Below are 26054 nucleotides of genomic sequence, written 5' to 3' on the forward strand. Positions count from 1 at the left end.
TTCTCCCTGAACTGCTTGGGAGAGTACACATGGAGGAAAGGACCACCCGGAGGCCCAGGCTGAGATGTAGAAACCTTTACTGAGTCTAAAAAGGAAATCGAGGTCACTCCAAGCACAAGCCTTCAGTGCAGGGATCACGAGCGGCCAGAGAGAGGCTGCGACCCCCGGCCATGATGATGTTTATGCAGGGCATCCACCTGCCTTTCTTGCAGAGTGCAGGATGGCTTTGAAGAGCCTTGAAGTCCAGGGGAGCAGAAGAATGAAAAGAGAGAAAAAGAGGTAAGTGGAAAAATGGAAGGAAAGACATAGGCCATCTTTCCAAAGAGCACAGGCTGGCCCCTTCCTGCCATCATCTTCTGGAGGAGCTGGAGAAGTTCAATTCCTGTGAAAGCAAAGGCCTGAAGATTTATCCTTTGTCCAGCACCATGTCCAGAGATCTTAGGGAGACTTCCCAAGAGCTATGTATGCCAGGCACCTTTAACAGGGGGGGCATCTCCTGCCGGAGTAGCGGCTGGTAATGCAAGAGAGGTCAAAGCCCCCAGAGTTGATGGGCACTCCGTCACAGCTGAGGATGCGGCCAACGGCAGCGGAGGTGGAGGAGCCCACAACGGTGTTCTGTGGGAAGGAGCTGAGGATGGGGCCGGGCAGGGTCACCACCACGGGGGAGGGCTGGATGGCCACGGTGGAGTCCTGGCACTGCCTGACACAGGGCTCATTGCAGCTGTTGGCCAGCGGGGTCGGGCCGCAGGGCCGGCATGGCAGGCACTGGTCGTAGCAGGACATGTCTCTGAGGGTGGAGGTGCACCTGGGTAGAAGCAGGGAGGAAGCAGAGCACAAGGGTGGGTGAGGACCTGCCTGGTTACCCTGTCACCAAGGAGCCAAGGCCAGTACATACTGGGGAGATGGAACTTTGACAAGACCCACACATATCAGCCTGGCCCAATGAAGATCTATCCTAATTCATAAACCAAACGTCCCCTAGTCTTTCTCCAACCAGACCTGGTCCTCACTTCCCTTTGTCATGACAAGAAGATCCAGACCCCAGGACAGGACAGAGCAATATCAGCTGGGATGTCTCCCAAGTGCAGATCTCCCTATGGAAGAGGAGGAGAAGGGGCTTCAGACTCACCTGGTTCCCAAGCAGAAGGAGCCAAGAGAAGGGCATGAGAGAGCAGGGACTTGGGCTGCCTTTTATACCTGCCCTTCACTGCCGCAGGACCAGAGGCACCCTTTGCAGAGGTAACCATTTTCTGACAAGCTCATCTTGAATGCAAACCATCGCAGCTAATGATATGGGCTGTGCTTTCCTTTCCTGCACTGCTCCTTTTCATTGCCAGGTCTGTGCCATGCCCATTGCCCAGTGAAGGCTTGTTCTGAGCGCTGGGATGAAAGGCCCCAGGATTTCTAGGGCAGGAATGCAGCAGTGCTGGCACAAGACAGCTTAAGTGCTGCATGTTTCCAGAGGACACAAATGATGTCAGCCTGGATCATTCTGTCGGGGCTCTTTTGAAATGGAATTCCCAGGAAGAAGCTTCAGACATTCTCAGTTGGATGCAGTGGATTCCCATGTATGAGGATGTGCCACGTCTTGTCCATCTCTTTCCTTTCCTCCTTAGCTCACCCTGATGGTCATTTCCTTTAGTTGTGAAGGGCTGAAGGTCTGAGCTTAGAAAGACCTGGAAGGACGCCTTGGGAAAGAGATTCCAGGCAATCCCCAGGGAACCCTGTGTGGCTCAAGTAACCAACAGAGCTCTTCAAAGCCCGTGGTCAGAGGCTTCCGAGGCACAGAGTGAAGGATCAGCCCTGCTGCATTTCCCAGACTGTTTTTGTAACTCTGTTTGCAGGGAACTATTGGCAGGGGGACAAACAAGCTAGAGCAACAAGTATGTCCAGTCCCGCACATGGATCAGCCTCATGGTCACAGGGGATCAGCCCCTCTTGTCCCTGCTTCCAGCTCTCCTCCTATGCCTGCTCCAGGACAGACTGCCTTGCTCCTTCCATTTCTGTGTCCCTGCTGCTTCCCCTAAACAACCCATGCACAACCTTGCACAGTCCCCGAATGCTTTTCCACTGCATTCCATAAAGAGTCCAATCCCCCTGTAGGCAGAAACACCCCCGAGTTCCTAACATGGTCCTCTCTTCTCACTCTTCTCAGAGGTGTCATCTCCAGGCAGAGTCATCTGTGCTACCTGGAGAGATGAGGATGACATGTCAGTGGAGCAGAGGGTTGTGCTGGATGACCTCCAGGCAGAGAGAGGTCGTGTCTCTGACTCTGGCTGGGATGTTTACAGCATCTGCTGTTCCCCAAGACATTTCCCATGAAGGGCCTCATCTGTGCTCTGGGGAGAAGGGAGCGAAAATCCCTGTGGGGACAGGGAGTTAGGCTCCTGCTTCCAGATGCTTTTGGCTGTTCCTGCTTCTGCCTCCTTCAGACACTACCGAGAGACAAGGAGGAATGCAAAGGTGCGTGTCTGCAACTCTGAGAGAAGTGGATGCAGGCCCCTGTGTCTGGCTGGGCCCTGGATGGCAGAAGTTCATCACAGCCACTCCTTCCTTTCCCCTTGGAAAGGGAAATTTGAGTTGTGACTCTGCAGGGAACTGGGACGGATTCTGTAGGCAGAGCAGGGACCGCAGGTGGGAATGGAAAATCGTCAGGGAGATGTCAGCTGTGATGGGAATGGAGGGAGGAGTAAGACTCTGCACACCCCTGTGAGCGTTCACAAGTGCCTTTCTAGGGGTTGTTTTGCACAGGTGTTTTGAGAAAGAGAGAGCTGCTAGGCTAGAGTCCAACACTAGAGATGGAAACTCCTCTCCCAGACACGTTTGACAAAATGCTTTCAGCCCGTGTAGGAATGGCCAAAATCATCAGGAGAAGGATGGGTCAATGCAGGGAGTGCTGAAATTCCCGTCTGGCTTTACGCGTCACACGCAGAAGGACTCTGTGCTCCAGTGCCCTCCAGAAAGGACCATCCAGGCAGGACACCACACAACACTCAACTTGGGTTTCTCCACCAGCGATTCCAACCCAGACTTCTACTGGTACCAGCAGCTCCCAAAGCAGTCCCGTCCAATGCTGCTGGGGGTGAGTGAGTACAAAACTGGTGTGGATTCAGGGAGGTTCTCCTCTGTGCTGTCTGAGAGGACTCCCAGGTGCTTCTGCACGTGGGGGATGCCGAGCTCCAGGACAGCGCTCTCTGTCTCTGCGTGCCGAGTCCTCATCTGTGCCCTCAGCGTGCAGCACTGCGCAGGAAGGGGAGGGTGTGTGCTGGGGAGCGACTCCCTCCCCACCACTGCTTGGGTGTAGCTCTGAGCTCAGCCTGCCCAGGAACTGCCCCCTGGCGCGGGGGGGAGGCTGGGTCTCTGCCTGCCCAGCCTGTGCAGCAGGGAGAAAATCTGGGCATATTGCAATGAATCACAGAACTGGTAGCGTTGGAAGGCACCTTCTGAGATCATGCAGCCCCTGTTCAAGCTGGGTCAGATAGAGCAGGTTGCCCAGGACCGTGTTAGGTTGGGTTTTTAAACTGGTGTGCACTACCTCTGCTCCTGTCAGTGGGCACTGCTGAGAAGAGTCTCTTCTTCATTCCCTCCCATCAGGTATTTACAGACACTGCCAGGATCCCCCTCGAGCCTTCTCTTCCCCAGGCTGAACACTGCCAGCCCGCTCAGCCTGTCCTCATAGGAAAGATGCTCCAGTCCCTGCACCATTTTGCTGGGCTCATTCAGCTCTCTTTCTTGTACTGGGGAGCCCAGAACTGGACCCAGCACTCCAGAGGTGGCCGCAGCAGCCCTGAGTAGAGAGGAGGATCAGGCCCCTTGTCCTGCTGGCGATGCTCTTCCTACTGCAGCCCAGGCTGCTGTTGGCCTTCCTTGCCACGAGGGTGCATTGCCACAGCAGATTCAGGAACAATCCTGAGCTGCTGAAAATGAGAGGGACATAGCAGCGATTATTCAGGAGAAATATCCCAGCTGCTTTTCCCAATGTTACTCTTCCTCTGCATGCACCAATGACCGCCGTTGGAGGAGGAGGCTCATGCCAAAAACCATGACTGCTCCTGTGGTTTAATCTTCTGGGAAAAAAAAAAAAAAAAAAAAAGCCAGAAGAAGGAAGATGTTTTCCTAGGTCTGCATCTGGGGATCAGTGAGAGCCCCAACATGTGTCAAAGGCCCATCAACCAGGTGCTGGACAAGATTTTCTGTTCAACCCTCGAGCTGTGCCCCTGCTTTTCAGGCCTCTTTCAGCTCTAGGGACTCCCCAGAATTGCCATGGGGTTTCACCCCAAAGCCTTGACTCAAGAGAACCAATTGTTTCAGGGGACAGGAGCCTTTGAGCTTCTTGAGGAAGTTGCACACCTGAGGAACTTCCCCAGAGGGTCCTGTCAGGGCATTTGAAAGCCGAAAGCACCCAGTTCATTAGGGCTGTCTGATCAAGTCCTCTTCCCTTTCAAAGGGAAGAACAAGTCAAAGGAAAAGTGATAATCAAGGCACACAATGACAGCAGTCCCTCAGGAAGTGATGAGGGAGACAAGGAGGGAGACCAGAGCTCTTCAGCCTCTAATTGATGGGCCATCAGGGAACTGCAGGGGAAGCTTTGAAGTGCTTGAAGCTGAGCTTTGTAAGTGACAAGAATTGACTCGAGGAACATGAGGGTTTGGGGTGTTTCAGGGGGGTCCTGCAGGACTAGACAAGAGTTCTGAAGGAATGCTTAGGGGAAGGGTCAAAGGTGGTGGGCAAGAGGGGACTGGGGAGGAGCAAGGGGAGTCGGTAGAGAGGAGGAAGGACAAAGGAGCCAACAGCACAGAAGCAGGGCTCAGTCAGGGCACATGTTGGGATGATGCCTGTGCCTGATCACTACTGTCCCCACGTCTTGTGAAATGGTTTTCTAACCATCCTACTGACTAACTTCACTCCCTTTCCCCTGTGTGAGTGCTGCAAGGTCTGAGTGCAGTAACTGGAGAGACTGGTGTGAAAGAGAGAGGTGGGTGTCAGTAACTGGACAAGCAACCAATGCCCATAGGGATTGCAGGCCTGGGGGCCAGTAGCTGAATCACCAGGCTGTGTGCTGAAAGATCTAAGTGCCAGCACCTGGAGAAGGGTCACAGGTCACAGGGCCTATCACCCTCTGCGCCAGCATCTGGAGGGACTGGAGTGTGAGCAAGGTCTGGGTGCCAGCAACTGGAGAAGGAAGAACCTGGCCGAGGGGTCATACATCTTGCTGTCAGCAACTGCAGGGAACATACTGCACGTGTACGCGTGGCAGGTCTAGGAACGAGTGACTGGAGGGACCTCAGCGTGTTTCTCATTCTTCTTTGAGAAATGACCCTGATGGTCATGGGTGCGTATGTGGAACTGGCAGCATATTTGAGTGAGTGGGCAGAAATCTGTATCTAAAGTCTGAGACAGAGGTGGGTAAGGGAGCCCAGGGCCCGCTCATGGCTGCTAGACAGGCTGATATTACCAAGCCATGGTAAGGTTTGAGGGATGCAAGAGTGTGGGGATGATGGTGGCAGTGGGTGATTTCACACATCGTTTTGCTAGTGAACATCAGGCTGGCCTAGCCAGAGAGAAGGAGGAGCCCCAGGTGCTGGGTGAGAGGGCCCAGGCTCCAGGCAGGGCTATTAGATGGGCTGAGGGCCCGTGCTGGTGTTTGGGGGACGAACAAATGTGAGTGTTGCGTGACATCAGAGGGTATAGGTGTGGTGGTTTGACCTTGGCATTGAGCCAGGTACCCACCAAGTCGCTCTGTCACCGTTAAAGGATTTCACCAGACTGTGGCTATCTCTAGGCTTGCTTTATTAAGAGTTCAGAGTGGAGCCAGCACCTCAGTGAGTGGCAACAGCTCCCAAAATCACCCCCTATATACATGATATAACATACAACAGAAATTGTCTTTGGTGATTTTCCAGGAACTTTCAGCTCTCAATTCATCATCAATTTCCAGAGTCCACTGTATTCCACTGTTTCAAGTAGTTCTCATCATTCTGTACCAATTCTTCTTCGGACACCACTGCTCATTGATGCAGTCTTTGGTCATCATGGTTACGTATCTTCTGAACAATCTTCATCATAATTCACTTCTAGACTTCTGAGAAAAGACTCAAAATGTTCTATTTAACATACAGTTAATCTATGTCTAGCTTCTCGTTACCTAGCCTGTCTAAGATGCTTAAAATGTCAGTACTGTTCCTCGAGCACCTGTGCATACTGCGTGGAACTGTCAGAATTGTTCCTAGAGCTCCTGTGCTCTATGAATTAAGCCTATAAACAATATCTGTTGGGAGGGAAAGAAAATAAGATAGGAAAAAAACCCAACCCCTTGTGGGTAAAAGAAAAGCTGGTTTAATGTAAGCAAAGCAAAGTAAAGGTCTGTGTGCGGAAGCAAAAAGAAAACAGATTTATCCTCTACTTCCCATTAACAGGCGATGTCGGGCCTTCTCAGGAAGCAGGGCTCCAATACACGTAGCGTTTACCTCAGAGGACCAAGGGTTTGTGCCACATGTTTGTGGCATCATTGCTGAGCGCCAAGTGATATTTAGGGCACATCACAGCACGTGTCCGTGCCTGCTCAGGTCAGCTGCCATGCGGATGATCCCTAACTCCTCCAGGAACAATCACCTTCTGGTTACTGTGGGCCACTACAGGCAGGCAGGGAGATCCACTGGCCCCTGAGGTGCTTTGGTTTGGGTAGAGGCGAAAGCTGATTCTGCCTGGAGGATTTAAACGGGACAGTCGGGATCTGCAGGGCTTGGAGTGTCATTCTTCAGGTGTCAGAGAGCTACATCCTAGAGGCGGGCTGAGGGAGGTGTGGGGCAGACCCTATGATGGAGCCAGGTGCAGAAAGTCAGACAAAGAAAGTATTAGGGATGTTGAGAGAGGAGTCACAAACATAAAGGAAGGAGAGACTGCCAGTGATGTGGCCCTGGGGTCAGCAAGGACAGTTGCCGGTTGAGGATTATGACTCTTTTTCTCCTCTCAGTCGAACTGCAGAAATCCTCATCTTCCTGTACAGCTCTTACGTCTGCTGCAAAGCCTCAGAAAGCAGATCCATCTCAGGAGCTTGTGGGAGGGTAAGCTTCAGCCTGCTTCTCCACCTGGGAAAGGCTCTGTTGAAATAAGGACCCTCCACTTCTCTGGAAATCTTATTTTACAGCATGAAGAGGTACAGCACTTCCACGAGAATGTGCTTATTGTTGCCATTATCATTACCTGGATCGTTATTCACCTCATTGTGGAGGTTTACTGGAGCAAAGACTATATGAGACTTAATCAAAATGAACAGGAAGTTATCTTTGTTGTGACTAGTGGATGGGATCACTCGGGAGTTGATCTGGGAAGGGGGTGGCAGCAGGGGTCTCCACCTGCCCACCCCCCATCCCTTTGCATGCCCTTTCAGCTCTGGGGTGCAGGGCTGCCCTGTACCCCACCCCTCGCAGTGCAGCGCTCCAGGGGGTGCCCGATGGGCTCCCTGTGTGTGTAGGGGGGTGACCCACTGATCCCTCATCCTGTTCCTGTTGACCCATCGCCCTTTTCCCTATGGAATTTGTTCTCTTTATTGCCTTTGGTTTTGTGGCATTCAGCTGCCACGCTGAAGGCAAGTTCCTCTCAGTCTGTAGTTTATACCAGCAGAGCAGGACACAGGCAAAGCCCCTGGGCTGCTGCACAGCAGGGCTCATCTGATATTTCTGGGGACTTGGGGGAGAAGCTTTGTTGAGGAAAGAAGTGGGAGACCTGGGAGAAACAGAGGAGACTTCTCTTCCCAGAAGAAACAGCAGTGTCTCCAGAGAGCTGAAGGACCTCAGGGGACGATGCGAAACCCCTGACCTCCCAGATGGCCCGGCAGGGGCTGTGCAGAAGAGCAGGTGATTCTAGCTGGGGGGGTGAGGACTCCACTGCCAGCTGACCGGGAACAGCCTCTTCCCACCACTGGGACACCCACAGACCCCGAGGGCCCCTCACTGTGGAGATGCTGAGAATGTTCTTGGCTGAGGGAGCCACTGGTGTTTCTTCCAGTAAAGGGAGAAACCCAGAAGGAGCATTTCAGGCACAGGAAGAACAGATCATTTCTCTTCCAGGCTCCTTCCTTTGCTCCCCCAACAGAGTCGTTTCTGGCAGCTGTTATCTCGGGGCTGGGAGGTGCTTTTCTGACTCTCTCTCTCTCAGCAAATGGCCAGGTTGGTCTTGACAAGCACTTCCAGTATCTCAGCCTTATGGCCTTCCTGGGGCAACTGCCATCGGCTCTCTCCTGGCAGCTCTGTTTCCCCCCTGCACGCAGGGATATGTAGGTCAAGATCCTTCTCCAGGAGGTCCCAAGTGTCAGTGGCCAGGATGTCATCTTCAGCTCCAGGTGACAATGCCAGAAGGTGCCCCACTGCCATGTGTCCCATCCTCCCCTTCCTCTCCGAATGATGAAACTTCTCGCCCCAACCCCGCCAGTCAAGACAATGCCTTTCTTCCTCAACAACTCGATAAAATGTCCACCAACCAAAGAATGATGTGGAGACAGAGGCTGGGATGCAGCAAGCTTTAATGATTCTGAGAGAGGGAAACAAGTTCAATTTGAGAGGAGGCAGCCAGAGCAGGGAGACCACCAGCAGCTGCCACATGTCTGTGTCCATTGGCCATGGTAGAGATCCCAGAAGGGATCCATCAGCACAGAGGGAGAGGGGCCACCAGATTCCCCAGATTGACTTTGGGGGTCTTACAGGCCAGAAGAACAGTAGAGAAGAAAGAGGTGAGAGGGAAGAGAAGGCAGAGGAGTTAGACTTTGGCCATGTTACCAGAGAGGCACAGCTGCCCTCCCTTGGAAGGATGCTCAGCCTCCCTGAAATCACTGGCCAGGAGCTCTGTCCTCAGTCCAGCACGAGCTTCTGGGTTCCTGGGGTCCTTGTGCGGGCTGTCACCAGTGGCTTTAGCAGGGGGGGCACCTTCTGCCACAGTAGCGGCTGGTAATGCAGGAGAGGTCAAAGCCCCCAGAGTTGATGGGCACTCCATCACAGCTGAGGATGCGGCCAACGGCAGCGGAGGTGGAGGAGCCCACAGCGGTGTTCTGTGGGAAGGAGCTGAGGATGGGGCCGGGCAGGGTCACCACCACGGGGGAGGGCTGGATGACGATGGTGGAGCTCTGGCACTGCCTGACACAGGGCTCATTGCAGCTGTTGGCCAGCGGGGTCGGGCCGCAGGGCCGGCAGCAGGGCTCGCAGGGCACACACGGTTTGCAACAGGACATGTCTTGTGACCTGATTTGCACCTGCAAGATAGGTCAGTGGGGAAGAAATATATGGGGATGCATGATGAGCAGCTTGTCACTGCAGTATGAGGCTGTGCAGAGATGTATGAGGGATTCTTGGACTCATCCTGCCCAAGTCCAGAAAAAGCCAGCAGCACCTATGTGGCTACTCTCTACCCCTGAGTACAGAAGCCTCCTCAGTACTACCCCAGCCTCCCTCCAAGCTGAACCTCTCCCTGCTCCCCTCTTCCATGACAAGCAGCCCCAAGATCTGGTATGGAACAAAGCCGGTCTCAGCTGGCAGGTTCACTGAAGTGAGACCTCCTTTGTGAGAAAGCAGAGAGGGAGAAGGGACCTCAGACTCACCTGGTTCTCAAGGAGAAGGAGGCAAGAGAAGTGGATGAGAGAGCGAGGAGCTCTGCTGGCTTTTATGCTGGACCTTTACTGCCCCAGGCTGACAGAGGCATCCCTTGTAGAGGTGGTTATTATCTGACAAGCTCATCCTGAATGGAAAACATCCCACCTAATGCTATGGGCTGTGTTTTGGCTTCCGGAATCACTGTCTTTTCGTTTCCTGCTTGATGCAAAGTACATTCCCCAGTTAAGGCATCTTTTGTGTGAAATGATGGGAGCCCCATCATTTGCGGAGCAAAACACATCAACATGACATTCAACTCCTTACATCCTGGAGGAGTCCATTAAAGGACACTCAAGGTAGAGTAAACAGCTGGGTTAGACAACACACACATGTGCACATGAACACAGACGCACACACACAAACAAATCTAGACCTCTAGTCATTAAGAGTTAGTTGAGGAGATTGAAGATGTTAAGAGAGATGTCTACACTGTCCACAGATGTCTTGGAATTGACAGAATCATCTCCTCCAAGCCCTGTTTTCAAGGGTTCCGTGTGTCTGAGGGAAGACTGATCTGTGCTTCTTGAGAGCAGAAGATGCAGGTGATGAGAGTAACATGCCCAGCTTGAGCCAGTTCACTCCCACAAAAGCCCGTTCCCTGCTCTCTGTCTGTCCCTGAGTACCGTGGACATGGATGTGGGCTTTAGGCATGGGATGGAGGTGCTTGTAGGCGCTGGCAGGACAGACTGTGGGTTCATTCCAGATCACATGATGAAGCTAGCCATGGAGATGTGACCAGGCAGGCTGGCCCTGCTGTGAGCTTCTGCTGTCTGGGGAGTTCAGAGGCCACCATGGGTCAAGGGCAGGGTCAGTGCTTTCCAGAAAGAGGAGTCGTTCCGCTTGCCGTGCACATCTGCTTTGGAGTGGGATAATTCCCGTGTGTGAGCTGATGTCTTCAGTGACTGCGGGAAGGGTCTGCAGGCTCTGCAGTTGGGGAAAGCCTCATAGTCACAGTCCAAAGCCCAGGTACACGTGGGTGACTTTGACCACCTCAGGATCTACTGCAGGAGGAAAATGGCTGGGCACAAGCAAAGCAGAACATGTCTAGTGTGTATGAAAGACAAATATTTGATGCAGGAAATCCATGAAAAGGCAATGCAGAGACTCTCTTAGACCTGCTGCTCACAAATGAGGAAGAACTGTTGGATGATGTAAAGGTCAAGGGCAGCCTTGCCCTCACTGTCCAGGAGACTGTGGAGCTCAGGATGCTCAGAGGCCTGACAGGACAAACAGGAGGATGAGCGCCCCTGACTGGAGAAGAGCACGGCTTAGTCTCACCAGGGACTTTCCTGCTTGGCTGGATGCCATGGGAAACTGCCCTGGAGCACAGAGGGTCCCGGGAGAGGGGGTTAACCTTCAAGACAGCCTCCTCAGAGCACAAGGATGGTCTCTGCAAGGTGCAGAACGGCGAGTCAGGAAAAGCCAAAGCACAGCTGGAGTGGAAACTGGTAATGGAGGTGAAGGGAAACAAGAAATTATCTCTGAGCCGATTGGCAGCAAAAGGAAGGCTATGTATTGCTCGGTGAGGCAGGGGACTTGGTGACAAATGACCAAGGGATAAAGCTGAGGTACTCGATGCCTATTTCTTCTCAGTGTTTACTGATAGTGCTAATCCTCCGGCCCACCACACCCCGGAACCTTCCCGCACCTCTCTGGGAATGAAGCAGCACCCACAGTAAAAGAATAAACACCGAAGGAGCTCTTACTCTCACCTGGCGATACACAAGTCAATGGCATCACTTGGGAGGCATCTAAAGGCGTTTCAAGGAGCTGACAGGACAGTTTCTACTCAGTCCCTGGAATGGAGATGGAGCAAATGTTCTCAGAAGCCGTTCCTGAGCTCATGAAAGGAAAGAAGGGATTTGGGAGCAGCTGACATGAGTTAACTGAGGCCAAATCACGCCTGAGCGACCTCATTGCTCTCTGTGAGGAGGTGACTGGCTCTGTGGGGAAGGGGAGGGGCACTGGCTCAGCTGTACCTGGATTTTAGCAAGACTGCTGACATACGCTCACGTGTGCACACACACGCACACCTATACCCGCACCGAGGTACGCACACACACAGGCATGCACACACAGAGACATGTGTCATATCTGAGCACTTAGAAAGAGGTGTGTGCACACAGGTTTCCAAAGGAGCCCACGAGCAGGCACAGGCACAGCCACCCCCCAAACCAACACGTACACACAGATATTCCACACACATGCTGACATATATGCATCCTCCTGCACCCATGGCTGTGCAGATACACTTGCACGTTCATGCACAGTGCTGTGCACGCATAAAAGCACACACCTACACCCCCCTGTGCCCACACACTTACATCTCTGCAGACCATTGTCACACCCGTCCGTGCTCAGCTGCATGAAGGCACGTGCATGTGATAAAACACATACGCCCTCATCAACAGATGTGCACAAACAGACCCGCAGCCAATATTTGTGCACACTCCTGCTTGCCTGTGCATTGCCCCAGGCACACACAGACACACGTATGTGCAAATGGACACGTGAGCACAGCCAGAAGAACATGTATGTGAGCATGAACGTGCACACACAGCTCTGACAACCAGGAAGTTCAATGCCAGTTCTCAGCCTCTTGCCAAGACAAGTCCTAGGCAAGTCCTTCAGGCCCTGGAGTTAAGGGCCTAACTAATCAGTTCCTGCCATTGCCATCAGCTTTAGGGAGATCAGGGGTTTGACTGGGCTTTATTCAGGTGTTTTCTCCCTAGAAAAGTCAGAGACGAAGCTGTCATGGCTTTTCCAGGCATTGAGCCTTTCTGTGTCCAGGGTCTGTGTGTCAGGGATATAGGTAATAACTAGAGCACATCCATATTGCTGCAGCCACAAAGAATCCCCACATCACAAGTGAGAAAATTCTTAGAGCCTTAGATGCTCTCAGCTATTCTTAGTGACTTCATGAAGGGAGATGCAAGAGTGGGGGACTGGCCCCTGTTGTGGAAAGGAAATGGTGCCTCAGTGGTGTATTCACACAGCAGCAGAGAGTGGTGTCCCTGGGACAAGCCAGACTCCCCACAGACTGCAGACACTGAGGCTGGGGCACCAGAAATGAGAGTGTCTGTTTCCAGTAAGAGGCACTCAGCCTCTTCCAAATATTCCTTAGAATGTCATTAATTAGTGCGAAAGCTACAGAGAAGGAGAGGATAGTATAGGAACCTTACATCCCTGCAGATGCTGGGAACCCTGAGCTGCTCTACATCAGCTGCTCTCCCAGAATGAGAGAATCACAGAACAGTTGAGGTCAGAAGGGACCTCTGGGTGTCATTTGGTCCAAGGGCCCTGATCAAACACGGCCACCTAGAGCCAGTTGCCCAGAACCGTGTCCAGGTGGTTTTGGAGGAGGGAAGATCAGTGACCTCCCAGGGCAACCCACAGCAGTTCTCAGTCACTCCCACAGCACAGTACAATGTGATGACCCCTTGCCAGGGCACAGGGCACTGTGTGCATCCCATCCATGCAAGGATTACCCCATTTGTGTCAGTCAGGCTTTTAGAGTGTTTAATTCAAATGGAAACAGATCTCGTCATCATTTCACCTGTCTATCACTAGAAACTGTCCAGCGTTGACAGTGAACAAATACCAGCAACTTTCACATCCTTGCATCACAGGGTGTAAATCAAGGTGTACAGCACAGGAATAAGCGTGGTGTAAAGAACAGCTCCTGCTCTGTAAAAAACAACCTCTGCACAAACGTCTTTAGGCTGAAATGTAAAGATTCCATGGATCCTGAGCTCTTTTCCTACATTTCCAAGAGCTCTATCGTTGTGCTGGAAAACCAGGGCTCATGCCAGGAGTCAGCAGCAGCACTTTGGCAGTGCTTTGGCCAAAGGCCTTACTCATCTGTCAGGAACAATGCCTTCCCTCCCTCTTCTACAAGGACAATTGCAGACAGGATCATCATTGCCAAGGACCTGAAATACCTTCTGCTCATTACAAGGTTTAGTGTGGTAGCACAGGAGGTCGATATGGGATGATAATGATGGATATTAGCACCATGACTCGGAAAAAAGATTTCAGACATGCAAATGAAATGCCATTATAAAGCTTCTTTCCTTCTGTTATTCTGAGCTGTGCTTCATGAGCTGTAATTCCCTCTTGATGAAGGACAGGGGTGTGGGGATTTCCATTCTTCCACTTGGACACTTCTGTCAGTGCATCTGGAGGTTCATATAGGAAACAGCATATGAGAGAGTAGTGGCTGCTGAGAGACATTTCCACTGATCAGAAGGAATGACATGTACATAAAATTACATCAACTGTCCCTAGATCGGCAGCAATTCCTGAGCACAAACTCTCTGGATGGACCAATGAAGCAGACAAGAGCTCTGCACCTACCCACAGCTCTCTTGGGAAGTGCACCCAGCACCCTTGTCCTCACCGATCTTCATGTTCTCCTGCACACTCTGTCTCAGAGCAATTAGATCCCCTCAGAAATACTCTGTTTCACTGTCCCCATTTCTGTGCTGACTACCCGCAGCTCCCACAGGTGTAGCTCCCATGTCCAGCCTCAAGACATTCAGCAGCATGGGCGACTTTTCCCTGCTAGTCCCGTGCAGGTGTGCTGGCCGTGGGCCTAGACTGAGTGGTGGAGGGCAGAGGAAGGTGGAGTAGCAGCTCTGGGCCATCCCAAGGGCTGTTCCCTCCTTTACCACTCTTGCCATTGTGCAAAGCAAATCACCTTTCAGAGCCCAAAGCCAAGCCCCTGCACAAGCCAGCGCGGCTCCAGCCATAGCAAGAGGAAGGCTCTTGCTGAGGAGCTGATGGGGCTGCTGACCCCTCAGAGCCTCCTGCCTTTCTGGGCGTTTGTGCACAGAGACACAACAAGGCAAGGTCTCCCTGTGCCCTCACCCCCTTCCACCCAGAGCAACACCCTTCTCCTTTGGCAGCTTGGGCAGTGTCCACAGTGGGAAGGACCACATGGAGGCCAGGCCTGAATGCAGCAGAACTTTAATGAGTCAAAAGAAGGAAACAAAGTCCCTCCAAGTGGAGGTCAGCAGCACAGAAAGCCCCAGGGGCAGCTGAGACCCTGCAGTCCTTGGCCGTAGAGAAGTTCCTGCGTGATGTCTGTCTGCCTGTCCCAGGGAGGGAGAGGAGATAGATGGACCTTACCCAGCTGGTGCTGGGGTGTGTGAGGGGAGAGGCAGCAAACAAAGAAAATGGAAAGAAAGGCAAAACCATTCAACTATCCTGAAAACAAGATCCAAATGTTGATCCTCTGCCCAGGACCATGTTCTGAGTTCCTCAAGGTGTGTCCATGGGGCTTTGCCAGCCCCTTTAGCAGGGGGGGCGCCTTCTGCCACAGTAGTGGCTGGTAATGCAGGAGAGGTCGAAGCCCCCAGAGTTGATGGGCACTCCGTCACAGCTGAGGATGCGGCCAACGGCAGCGGAGGTGGAGGAGCCCACAACGGTGTTCTGTGGGAAGGAGCTGAGGATGGGGCCGGGCAGGGTCACCACCACGGCGGAGGGCTGGATGGCCACAGTGGAGTCCTGGCACTGCCTGACACAGGGCTCATTGCAGCTGTTGGCCAGCGGGGTCGGGCCGCAGGGCCGGCATGGCAGGCACTGGTCGTAGCAGGACATGTCTCTGAGGGTGGAGGTGCACCTGGGTAGAAGCAGGGACGAAGCAGAGCACAAGGGTGGGTGAGGAGCTGCCTGGTTACCCTGTCACCAAGGAGCCAAGGCCACTGCTGTGTGGGAGATGGAAGCTCTGCCAGGAGCCACACAGTCGTCATTGTCCTATGAAGAGCAGCCTGTCCCAGGGAGGCTCTCTCCTAACTAGGAAATCAAAATCCCTTCAGCACTGCAGCCTCTCTCTCAACAAACCTTCTTCCCACTTCCCTTTGTCATGACAAGAAGATCCAGACCCCAGGACAGGACAGAGCAATATCAGCTGGGAGGTCTCCCAAGTGCAGATCTCCCTATGGAAGAGGAGGAGAAGGGGCTTCAGACTCACCTGGTTCCCAAGCAGAAGGAGCCAAGAGAAGGGCATGAGAGAGCAGGGACTTGGGCTGCCTTTTATACCTGCCCTTCACTGCCGCAGGACCAGAGGCACCCTTTGCAGAGGTAACCATTTTCTGACAAGCTCATCTTGAATGCAAACCATCGCAGCTAATGATATGCGCTGTGCTTTCCTTTCCTGCACTGCTCCTTTTCATTGCCAGGTCTGTGCCATGCCCATTGCCCAGTGGAGGCTTGTTCTGAGCGCTGGGATGAAAGGCCCCAGGATTTCTAGGGCAGGAATGCAGCAGTGCAGGCAGAAGACTCAGCTCAAGTGTTGGATGTTTCCAGAGCAGGCGAGTGATGTCAGCCTGGGTCGCTCGGGTGGGGCTGTTTGAAGTGTTATTAGAATGAAATTCCAGCCCTCCTCAGACGGATGCCGTGGGATCCCACCCATGAAGTTATACCGTGTCCATATGTTTGCCTGCCTCCCTCCTCAGCTCACCTCCGTGGTCACTTGTTGTTGCCTCCCCAGGTGTAGGTGTTGTGCTGCTGGGGTTTGTCCCCACCCTGCCTGACACTGCCCAGTCCCCAGGGATCCTCAGCAGTGTCCATGGTGCCTTTTGTCCCCATGTATGTACTTTCCTTGTGCTTACTTGTAAGCTGATGGGTTTGTGTGGATGCATAAGGGAGGTGTGTACCTAGAGTTTACCAAAACATGAATGCCTCTCTCACAGTTAATTTAAGATGAAATTTGTGAGAAATGTGTTCAGTGAGAGAATGATAACGTGGGTGGAATATTGTCTGCACTGCCAGGGTCAAAGAGTTGTGACGAGTGGTGCAAATCCCAGCTGGCAGACAATTACTGATGGGCTTTCTCAGGGATCATCAGGACGATCAATACTACAGTCTTTCAGAAACATTGCAAGTAGTGGGAAGGTCAGAATTTCCTGCAAGTTCGTGGGTGACACCCAACCACAGGCAACAGGCAGACACTGATCTCTGTCAGACAAATTGTTCCCAGCAGATCCAGAAAATAAGAATTCAAAGGAAAGAGAGAAGATGGAGTAGAATGTGGAGGAGCTGTAAAACATATCAAGGCTTCTGGAACAGGGACATTTGTAGGTTCTGCAGTCTCCACCCCGGAGCGGCCTGAACTAACGGGAACTGTTCCAGGCGGGGTTGATCCAGACAAGCTCTGCAGGTCCCTGCTCAGGTCCACGGGGCCTCTGTGCTTCCCCCTGTCCCCTGCCCTCCCTGAACCCTGCACGCCCATGTCACCCTGGGCCTGCCATCCCCTGTGCTCCAGAGCAGCTCGGAGGCATTGTGCTCGGCCTGCAGAGGGGCAGCTGAAGGGAGGCTCTCAGCCTCCTCCCTGCCCCGGGCAGGAGGTGAGTGGCTGCTGTTTGCAGGCGCTGAGCTCGGGGCCAGCTCTGGGAAGCGGCTCCATGTGCTGGGCCAAGGCCCTGGTGCTGCCCCAGGCTGCAGCTGGCGCTGGGCAGGCTTCTTCTTGCCGGGGAGCCCTTGGCGGAGGAGGGAGAGAGTGGGATTCCCGGGAGCCAAAGCGGTGCCGGTGCAGAGCCGCGGAGCGCTCGGAGCCCGGGCGAGAGCCCGAGCGGCGCCGGCGCAGGGCTCAGCCCCGGGGCGGAGCTGGCGGCGGCGGAGAGGAGCGGAGGCGGCGGAGAGGAGGCGCCGCGGCCGGAGCAGAGAGCCGGGGCTGGCGGGGGGCAGCGAGGCGCGGGCGGCGGAGCGGCGGGATGCGGCGGGGCCGGGGCGCAGGGCTGGCGGGGCTGGCCGCGGTGCTCCTGGGTGCGCGGGGCTGGGACAGGGGCTGGGTCGGGTGAGGGAGCGGGGCTCGCCTCTGGCCCTCCGGCTCCTCCTGAACCTTATTCCCTTCTCTGTCCACTCTTCTGCCCCCAACGAGGTCATTCTCTCCCAGCTTCCCTCTCTATTTTCTTACTCCACTTCTGCATCCATCCATCCATCCATCCATCCATGCATGCATGCATGCATCTCTCCTTCTCTCCCAGCCAATCTCTGTTCCTCAGCCCCTTCTCCTCTTCCTCACTCGGACTGTCCTTCCAAACCTCCCTCATACATTCCTGTCCCCAAACCACCACTCTCCGAGAAACGGTCTCTCCATCCTGTGTTCTCAGATCACACCCCCACCATCTGTGAAGTGTCCCCTTCTCCCCTCTCCCGCTGCACGACACGTTCAGCTGAAGCAAAGTGATTCTTCTTTTCTCCTCGGCAGTGGCTGCGGGCAGAGCCCAGGTGCAGCAGGAGCCGTCGGCAGAGACCAGCGAGGGCACCGGCGTCGCCATCAACTGCTCCGACCCCAACCCAAAGATCGCCGACTACATCCTCTGGTACCGTCAGCTCCCGGGCCGAGCCCCCGCATTCCTGGCGCTCGCTCTGAAAGGCTCCAAGGAGCTGCAGGCCCCGCCGGGGCGGCTGTCGGTGGCGGCAGACCGCCGGTCCAGCGCCCTGTGGCTCGCCCGGCCCCGGCGCGGGGACGCGGCGGTGTATTACTGCGCGCTGGGAGACACGGGGAGAGGAGCCGGGGCTGCGGCCAGGCACGAACCGCCGCGGGCGGGGCCGGGCGGGGCCGGCGGGGGCGGGGGGACAGCCCCGGGCGGGCCCGCCAGGGGGCGCTGCCGCTCCGCCCGCCGGGGCCGCCTCGCCCCGCCCGGCCCCGCCCGGCCCCGGGCCCCGGGCCGCTTCCCCCGCCCGCCCGGCCCCGCCACCGCCACCGGCACCACCGGCCCCCCCCGGAGCCAAGGCCTGGCCTCAGCACCTCTTCTCATTGACGGCCGCGGCGGGTCTGTGCTCCTGAGGGCACCGAAGAGCCGCGCTCGGGCAGCGCTGCCCGGGGAGAGGGAGCCGGGCTGGCCGAGGCAGGCAGGGCAGGGCGGCCTTTCCCCCAGGCTCTCTTGCTGCCTCCCCACGGGCTCAGGCTGTGCTGCCCGACGGGGCGTCCTCGGGCCGGGCTCTAAGGGCCGCCCAGCTCCGGCTCACAAACGCCTCGCCCGGGGGACAGAGTCCCGGAGCTTTTGCCCTTCCCGGCCACGTGCCCCAAGGGCTCCCCCCGAGGCTGTTCGTACCGCCAACAGCCTCCCGGCACGTCCCACGGAGGCAGTTAGCCACGGGGCGGGGAAGAAACCAGTGCACCCAGGAGGTTCCCGGTGCAGCAGAGCTCCTCCTGCCCACGGGCAGCCGGGCAGCCCTCGGCTCACACGGAACATCCAGGGCCCCTCCTCGGGCTCCGGGCTTTCCCCCCGAGGACAGCCCAGGGAACCCCGAGCGGGAGATTCCATCTGCCCCGTCCCCACCGGCACTCCAGGGCTGAGTTGCTAATGCAAATCTCTCTTTAGGAAAGAACAGCCACAAGGGGTTGCACTTTTTGTTACTTTGTAAAAGCTCCCATATACAATGAAAAACTGCATCCTCCAGCTACAGGCCGCCGGGGACCTTTCAGAATGTTTCTGCTCACGTTACAGAGTCATCCCACGGAGTCAGGAGTTCAAGCTCCACAGCAAGAGCAGAAGGGGATGTCGAGGTCACGGGCACCTTCAAGCGCTCCCCACAGTGTCTCAGTGTTGAGACCATGAGCCTGTTTGACACGATTCAGAACATTCTGAGCTGAGGCCCCGGAGACACTGTAAAAGCCTGGTCTGGGCTCCTGGGGTGAGTTAACCTTGGGTGGGTGCCAGGTGCCCCACCGAGCTGCTCTATCACTTCCCCTCCTCAGCTGGACAGGGGAAAGAAAATATTACCAAAGCCTCGTGAGTTGAGATAAGGAAGGGAAGATCACTCAGCTATTACAAGCACAGGCAAAAGCCACTCACTTTGGGGAAGTCAGTTTAATTTATTGCCAATTACATCAGAGTAGGATAATGAGAAATGAAAAACAAGGCCAAAGCACCGTCCCCCTTCAACCCTTCTCAGGCTCAGCTTCACTCCTGAATTCTGTGCCTCATCCCCCTAAGCAGCACAGGCGGATGGGGAATGGGGGTTGTGACCAGTTCATCACACATATCTCTGCCGCTCCTTCCTCCTCACACTCTTCCCCTGCTCCAGCGTGGGGTCCCTCCCATGGCAGAGAGTCCTCCATGACCTTCTCCAACGTGGATCCTTCCCATGGGCTGCAGTTCTTCACTGCGAAGAGCCTGCAGGTTCCAGCTCTTTGCCTCGGAGCCCTGTGTGGCTCAAGTAGCCAACACAGCCCTTCAGAGCCCATGGTCAGAGTTTTCTGAGGCACAGAGTGAAGGATCAGCCGTGGTGCCTGTCTCAGCTGGTCTTTGTAACTCTGTTTGCAGGGAACTACTGTCAGGGGGACAAACAAGGCAGAGCAACAGGCATGGCCATGCCAGCACATGGATCAGCCCCATGGTCACAGGGGATCAGCCCCTCTTGTCCCTGTTTCCAGCTCTCCTCCCAAGCCTGCTCCAGGACAAACTGCCCTGATCTGTGTCCCTGCTGCTTCCCCTAAACAACCCAGGCACAACTCCTTGCACAGTCCCCAAATGCTTTTCCACTGCATCCTGTAAGGAATCCAATCTCCCTGTAGGCAGAAACACCCCCGAGTTCCTAACATGGTCCTCTCTTCTCACTCTTCTCAGAGGTGTCACCTCCAGATGATGGGGTGATCAGTGGTAATGGGAAGGAGGTGGGTAAGATGTCTGTGAGCAGAGGTTTGTGCTGGATGTCCCTCTGCCACAGAGGGGTCATGTCTCTGACTCTGGCTGGCTTGTTTACAGCACATGCTGTTCCCCAAGACATTTCCCTTGAAGGGCCTCATCCATGGTCTGGGGAGAAGGGAGAGAAACTCCCTGTGGGGAAGGAGAGTCAGACTCTTGTTTCCAGGCGCCTTTGGCTGTTCCTGGTTCTACCTCCCTTCAGACACTACGGAGGAGGGACAAGGAGCACATCAGGGGCTGCAAAGGGGCCTGTCTCCAACCCGGAGAGAGGTGGGTGCAGGCCCCTCTCTCTGGCTGAGCACAGGATGGCAGAAGTTCATCATGGAGCCCAGAACTGGACCCAGCACTCCAGAGGTGGCCGCAGCAGTGCTGAGTAGAGAGGAGGATCAGGCCCCTTGTCCTGCTGGTGATGCTCTTCCTACTGCAGCCCAGGCTGCTCTTGGCCTTCCTTGCCACGAGGGTGCATTGCCACAGCAGATTCAGGAACAATCCTGAGCTGCTGAAAGGGGCTGGACATAGCAGCGATTATTCAGGAGAAGTGTCCCAGCTACTTGTCCAAATCTTGCTCTTCCCTCAATGTCCACCAGTGACCCCTCTTGGAGAAGGGGACTCTTGGTAGGAGACATGACAGCTCCTGTGGAGTTACCTCCTTGCCAGAAGAAACCCAAGGAAGGCAAATGTCCTCCTAGCCCTGGATCTGGAGATCAGTGAAAGCCTCAACTTGTGACAAAGAGCCTTCAGCCAGGCACTGGACTGAATCTTTTCTCTGTTCAACCCCTTGAGTTCTCCCCCTGCTTTTTGGGCCTCTCCTCCAGCTGAGGGCACTCAGCAGCAGTAGGCTGGGGGAGTCCCTGAGTCCCTGTGAGTTCTCTGCCCAACAGAAAACTGCTGGTGGCTGCAGTATTGGGATGTGCATTTCTGGGATCTAGTGGGTCCCTCTGTACACACGTCTCTTGTTTAAGTCAGTCTGTCCTGGTAAGCAAATAGCTTGTCCTGCAGTGGGGAAGCTGTGGGGGGAGCTGAACAAAGCAGCCATGGTGGCCAGCCAACATGTCCTAATTACTGGAGTGGGGTCAGCTCAGTAGGCCATGGCAGCGGCTGTTGGCAGTGAGGCCGCCGGAGGCCAAATTTCAGGCTTTGTGGAAGACAGTGGGTGGCTGAAATGTCTAAAGGAGAGATGGGCCGGAGGGAAAGAGGAGGAGGCAAAGAGCGTGAGGGACCTGTAGACAAGTGTCTCTGTGAGGTACTGGAAGAGATAGGAGAAGTCCCCTTTCCACCTGGACGGGCTAAGGATGATGAGATTTGGATCCCACCTGGAGGTGGAATCCAGGTCTGTCCTCATGCTGGGGTGTTCCCAAAGAGCTGTGAGAGAGGGTTCGGGGTCTTGCAGGAAATGCAGGACATCTGGGGAAGCAAACAAGAAGTAATTTGTAATATGGGGGTGCAAAGTAATTCATTCCAGAATGACATTTCACATGACCCAGGTGCTTATTTACACCACCTTACCTCTGAGACTGATGGCTCATTTGGCCAATCTTTCAGTTTTCCTTCATGTTTGCCCCATCACGGGTGTCCTGGAAAGTGAATGCCATGGCTTAGTGCTGCTGCAGGTGCTGCAGGGACACACTTCAAAGACTGAGCTCACCTTGGGGTTTCCCCCCAGAGCCATGACTCAAGTGACCCGGTTTTCTCTGCGGACAGGGGCCTTTCAGCATCTTGAGGAACTCACTCCCCCGAGGAACTTCCCCAGAGGTCACTCAAACAGGAACACCAGGGAACCCTTTTTCACTGTGATGGTGAGGGAGCACTGGCACAGGATGCCCAGAGAGGTGGAGCAGTCTCCATCCTTGGAGGTCTTCCAAATCCCTCTGGACATGGTCCTTTGCAACCAGCTCTAGGTGCCTCTTCCTGTGGTGGTGTGTAGACCCTCTGAGCTCCAGAGGTCCCTTCCAAATGTACCAATTCTGTGTTTCTGTAACACGAGACGTGAGGGGATGCTGAGAGAACTGGCCTTCTTCAGCCTTCCAAAGAGAAGAACTTTCTGATGCTTCTAACACCTGACTGGAAGATGCAGGGCCAGATGGAGTCAAACTGTTCTTTGAGCACAGCGATAATACAAAGGGCTGTGGACACATTCTGGAACAGGGCAAATGCCTACTAGGAATTTGAAAATGCAGGTGCCTAACTTCTCCATGAAATATTCTCTAGTGGTTACTATGGGCCACTGCTTGCGGGGAAATGGATTCCCTCTTCCCACCACTGGCACAGCCAGATCCCCCAGGGCCCCTCACTGTGGAGATGCTGAGAAGGCCCTTGGCTGAGGGAGCCACAGGTGTTGCTGCTGGAGGAGGGAGAAACCCAGAAGGAGCATTTCAGGCACAGGAAGGACAGGTCGTTTCCCTCCCCACTTCTTCCTTTGCTCCCCCAACAGAGCCGTTTCCGGCAGCTCTGTTATCTCGGGGCTGGGAGGTGCTTTTCTGACTCTCTCACTCAGCAAATGGGCAGGTTGGTCTCAACATGCACCTCGGATATCTCATCCTCACGGCCTTCCTGGGGCAACTGCTGGGTAAGTCTTGGCTTTCTAGAAACAAATTCTTCTACCGTGGAAACCCTCAGAAGTCTTAACAGGATGATGTGGGAAACTACTCTTGCATAACAGGAAATATTGTCTCCAGATGCTCTTACTGTTGGTACTGAGAAGAGAATAGTGAGAAGAGAAATATCAAACCCTTTCATCTGTTTTTCTCTCCATTTCAATTAAACTTTCATGCCTCTCTACTTGCTGTCAATCTCAGCTCTCTCTGCACTCCAAAATTTTACCCTTTCAATGCTGTTACATGGAGTTATGAGTCCTCAAGCCACTGACATCAGTGGGGTGTCCCATTCTGCCTCCTGGCTGGCACACACCTGCCATGACCTCCAGTCTCCTGATGATGGTCAACACAACCAGGGCCCTCTCTTTACAACACTGGGCTCAGCTTTGTATGTAGACAGGGAGCTAGGAGCCCTCCAAGACGACAGGGATGGGGAAGCAGCATGAATATTTTGCAAGAGCTCCCCACGCCTCTCAAGCTGTTGGAGGGGTGCTGGTCCAGCACACAAAGATCAACAAAAACAGGCTGTTCCCTGCTACTCTGTGCAGCAGGACAAAGAGAAGGGAAGAGGAGCAGGGACACAGCCCAACTCTTCTCATGGTCCATGCTGGTTGAAGAAGAGGAAGCCTTCTTCTGGAGGGTTTTACATCCAGTTCTGGTTTGCTCCCCAGAGCACCTCCCTGCAGAGACACTGACCTTCCCTTTCTTCCAGGTACCAAGGGGCAGACAACAGTCACCCAGCAAGAAGGACAAGTCACAGTGAAGCACAGAGACACCTTCCAGACCGACTGCACATACCACAGCTCTAACTTCAGAGGCTTGCTCTGGTACCAGCAGAGGAAAGGCCAAGCTCCCCAGCTGCTCTCGTATCAGGCAGCAGCTGGCCCCAGGCAGAGCGGCCGTCTCACCACGTTGCTGAACACCACAGGGAAATACAGCGTCCTGCAGCTGGAGGAAGTCGAGGTCTCTGACAGCGCCTTGTACCTCTGTGCTCTGCAAGACACCCTGGTGCAGGGAGGTTCCTTGGCTGGGCAAGAACCCAGGGGAGGGAGGGGCTGTGTGTGTGCAAGGCTGAGCTTGGGGGAAGGGGCCCTCAGCTCTCCCCTGGCACCTCTGCTTCCCCTGGGCACCCAGGGATCTGCAGGTCAAAACTTTCTTCCAGGAGGGGACAGTGTCAGTGGTTTGAGAGGAAGGAGAAAGTGGTGGCAGAGTCTCAGGTCCTCTTGTTCTCACCATGGATTATATGGTTCTTCTGCCCATTAACTCTGCTGAGGGGTCAGGCAATGCAGGAGGTTGTGGCTGTTTGGTCAATGGTTCCTTGCTGCTGCTCTTTGCTTTCTGTTATTCCCCGCTGAACATTGCTGCTTCAGGTTTTCCTGCAGGCCTGTGTCTTAAGAGAATCTGCCGCGGGATGTGTCCATCAGAGGTCAAAGATAGATGTAAAACATAAAAAACATATCACGGTGCAACGCTCCTTCTTGGAATTGCATGACTATTACAATAGTGGATAATAGTCTGATCCACCTTGTGGACTCTCCTGTTGCTGCGTCACCATGTGCTGGGATCCAGAGGACCTGCTCTGCCCAGTGCACTCTGCTGGTCCTTGGAGCCCTTCTCATGCCCGACCTCATGGGCCTGCCAGGAGAAGACCCGGCCTTGGGGAGAGCTGCCTCATGCCTGCGGGAAGGCCAGGCAGCACCGATGGACCATGGGGGCTTGGGCACTGGCTGCTGTCCTTGGGGTGCCCTGTCTGGTGGGAGCCGGGGGTGTGTGAGTGACAGGAGGGCTCTGGTGTGAGGGCTGGACAGGCTGATTTCATCAACCTTAGGGTCATGTTAGCCCTTTGAACTCGGTAAGCAGTTATCTTTTGGGCAGATGGAGGGTGTAGAGGTGACCTGTCATTGCTGTCCTTGCCCTTGAGTGCAGGTCAGGCCCCCTCTTTCTGGGGACAGGTGGAAAGACAAAGAGGAGAATTTCTGGGGCTGTTTTAAAGGATTTTTCTCACATCATCCCCACTCCTGCGTCCTTTGCAGACATCTTTTGACTGAACTTCTTCTCCCCGCACTAAAGCATGAAAAACTCCCTTCTGCACAAACTGGTGAGCTACTGACCTCTGAGAGCCTCCAGCAGCATTGGGCTCCTCTCTAGGGGATAGCAGTGGTCAGGTTTCCTTTCTGCAGGACATGCTCTGAGGCCAAGGGCCTGTGTCTGAGCAGAGATGCCAGAAGGCAGAGCCTGATCACCACTGACTGTGGGGGAGCCAGGGATGTCTTCCTCACCTCCAAGAGACACTGCCATGTGTCCCATCCTCCCGTTCTTCTGGGCATGATGAAACGTCTGCCTGCAACTCCAACTGATCCCTCACCAGTCATGACAATGCCTTTCTTCCTCAACAACTCGATAAAATGTCCAACAACAAAAGAATGATGTGGAGACAGAGGCTGGGATGCAGAAAACTTTAATGACTCTGAAAGAGGGAAATGAGTTCACTTTGAGAGGAGGCAGCCAGAGCAGGGAGAGCACCAGCAGCTGCCAAATGTTTGTGCCCATTGGCCATGGTGGAGATCCCAGAAGGGATCCATCAGCATGGAGGGAGAGGGGCCAGTAGATCCTCCAGCTTGGCTTTGGGGGTCTTACAGGCCAGAAGAACAGAAGAGAAGAAAAAGATGGGAGGGAGTAGAAGGCAGAGGAGTTCAGCTTTGGCCATGTTACCAGAGAGGCACAGCTGCCCTCCCTTGGAAGGATGCTCAGCCTCCCTGAAATCACTGGCCAGGAGCTCTGTCCTCAGTCCAGCACGAGCTTCTGGGTTCCTGGGGTCCTTGTGCGGGCTGTCACCAGTGGCTTTAGCAGGGGGGGCACCTTCTGCCACAGTAGCGGCTGGTAATGCAGGAGAGGTCAAAGCCCCCAGAGTTGATGGGCACTCCGTCACAGCTGAGGATGCTGCCAACGGCAGCGGAGGTGGAGGAGCCCACAACGGTGTTCTGTGGGAAGGAGCTGAGGATGGGGCCGGGCAGGGTCACCACCACGGGGGAGGGCTGGATGACGATGGTGGAGTTCTGGCACTGCCTGACACAGGGCTCATTGCAGCTGTTGGCCAGCGGGGTCGGGCCGCAGGGCCGGCAGCAGGGCTCGCAGGGCACACATGGGCTGCAGCAGGACAT

The 26054-nt window shown here is 54.6% G+C and overlaps 3 protein-coding genes and 1 gene segment (V, D, J or C); 1 reads left to right on the plus strand and 3 right to left on the minus strand.

The window, feature by feature from the left end:
• Positions 1–477: 477 nt before the first annotated feature.
• Positions 478–9662, minus strand: LOC141970262 (feather keratin Cos1-2-like). Its single transcript, XM_074926718.1, has 2 exons — positions 9590–9662; positions 478–785 (listed from the first exon to the last, which is right to left on the minus strand). The coding sequence occupies exon 2, from the start codon at positions 781–783 to the stop codon at positions 478–480; it is 306 nt and encodes a 101-aa protein (XP_074782819.1). The 5' UTR covers positions 784–785; positions 9590–9662.
• Positions 8906–15654, minus strand: LOC141970263 (feather keratin Cos1-2-like). Its single transcript, XM_074926719.1, has 2 exons — positions 15616–15654; positions 8906–9244 (listed from the first exon to the last, which is right to left on the minus strand). Exons 1-2 carry the CDS (start codon positions 15649–15651, stop codon positions 8906–8908), a joined length of 375 nt encoding a protein of 124 aa, XP_074782820.1. The 5' UTR covers positions 15652–15654.
• Positions 15655–17356: 1702 nt separating this feature from the next.
• Positions 17357–21137, plus strand: LOC141970513 (T cell receptor alpha variable 4-like). The segment is given in 4 exon segments: positions 17357–17408; positions 17854–18175; positions 20502–20569; positions 21115–21137. Coding segments are annotated over 4 exon segments (465 nt in total).
• A 4599-nt stretch (positions 21138–25736) lies between these two features.
• Positions 25737–26054, minus strand: LOC141970304 (feather keratin Cos1-1/Cos1-3/Cos2-1-like). Its single transcript, XM_074926809.1, has one exon. The coding sequence runs from the start codon at positions 26052–26054 to the stop codon at positions 25737–25739; it is 318 nt and encodes a 105-aa protein (XP_074782910.1).

Source organism: Athene noctua, chromosome 25 (assembly GCF_965140245.1).
Source record: "Athene noctua chromosome 25, bAthNoc1.hap1.1, whole genome shotgun sequence".
NCBI lineage: Eukaryota > Metazoa > Chordata > Aves > Strigiformes > Strigidae > Athene > Athene noctua.

What these genes read in the sequence shown, in the direction of transcription:
- LOC141970262 (XM_074926718.1), bottom strand. Translation starts at nt 783, where the DNA reads ATGTCCTGCTACGACCAGTGCCTGCCATGCCGGCCCTGCGGCCCGACC.
- LOC141970263 (XM_074926719.1), bottom strand. Translation starts at nt 15,651, where the DNA reads ATGCCCTTCTCTTGGCTCCTTCTGCTTGGGAACCAG. An exon ending in TCCTTCTGCTTGGGAACCAG is followed by an intron (nt 9,245 to 15,615) that starts GTGAGTCTGAAG and finishes CCTATCTTGCAG; the next exon opens with GTGCAAATCAGGTCACAAGA.
- LOC141970304 (XM_074926809.1), bottom strand. Translation starts at nt 26,054, where the DNA reads ATGTCCTGCTGCAGCCCATGTGTGCCCTGCGAGCCCTGCTGCCGGCCC.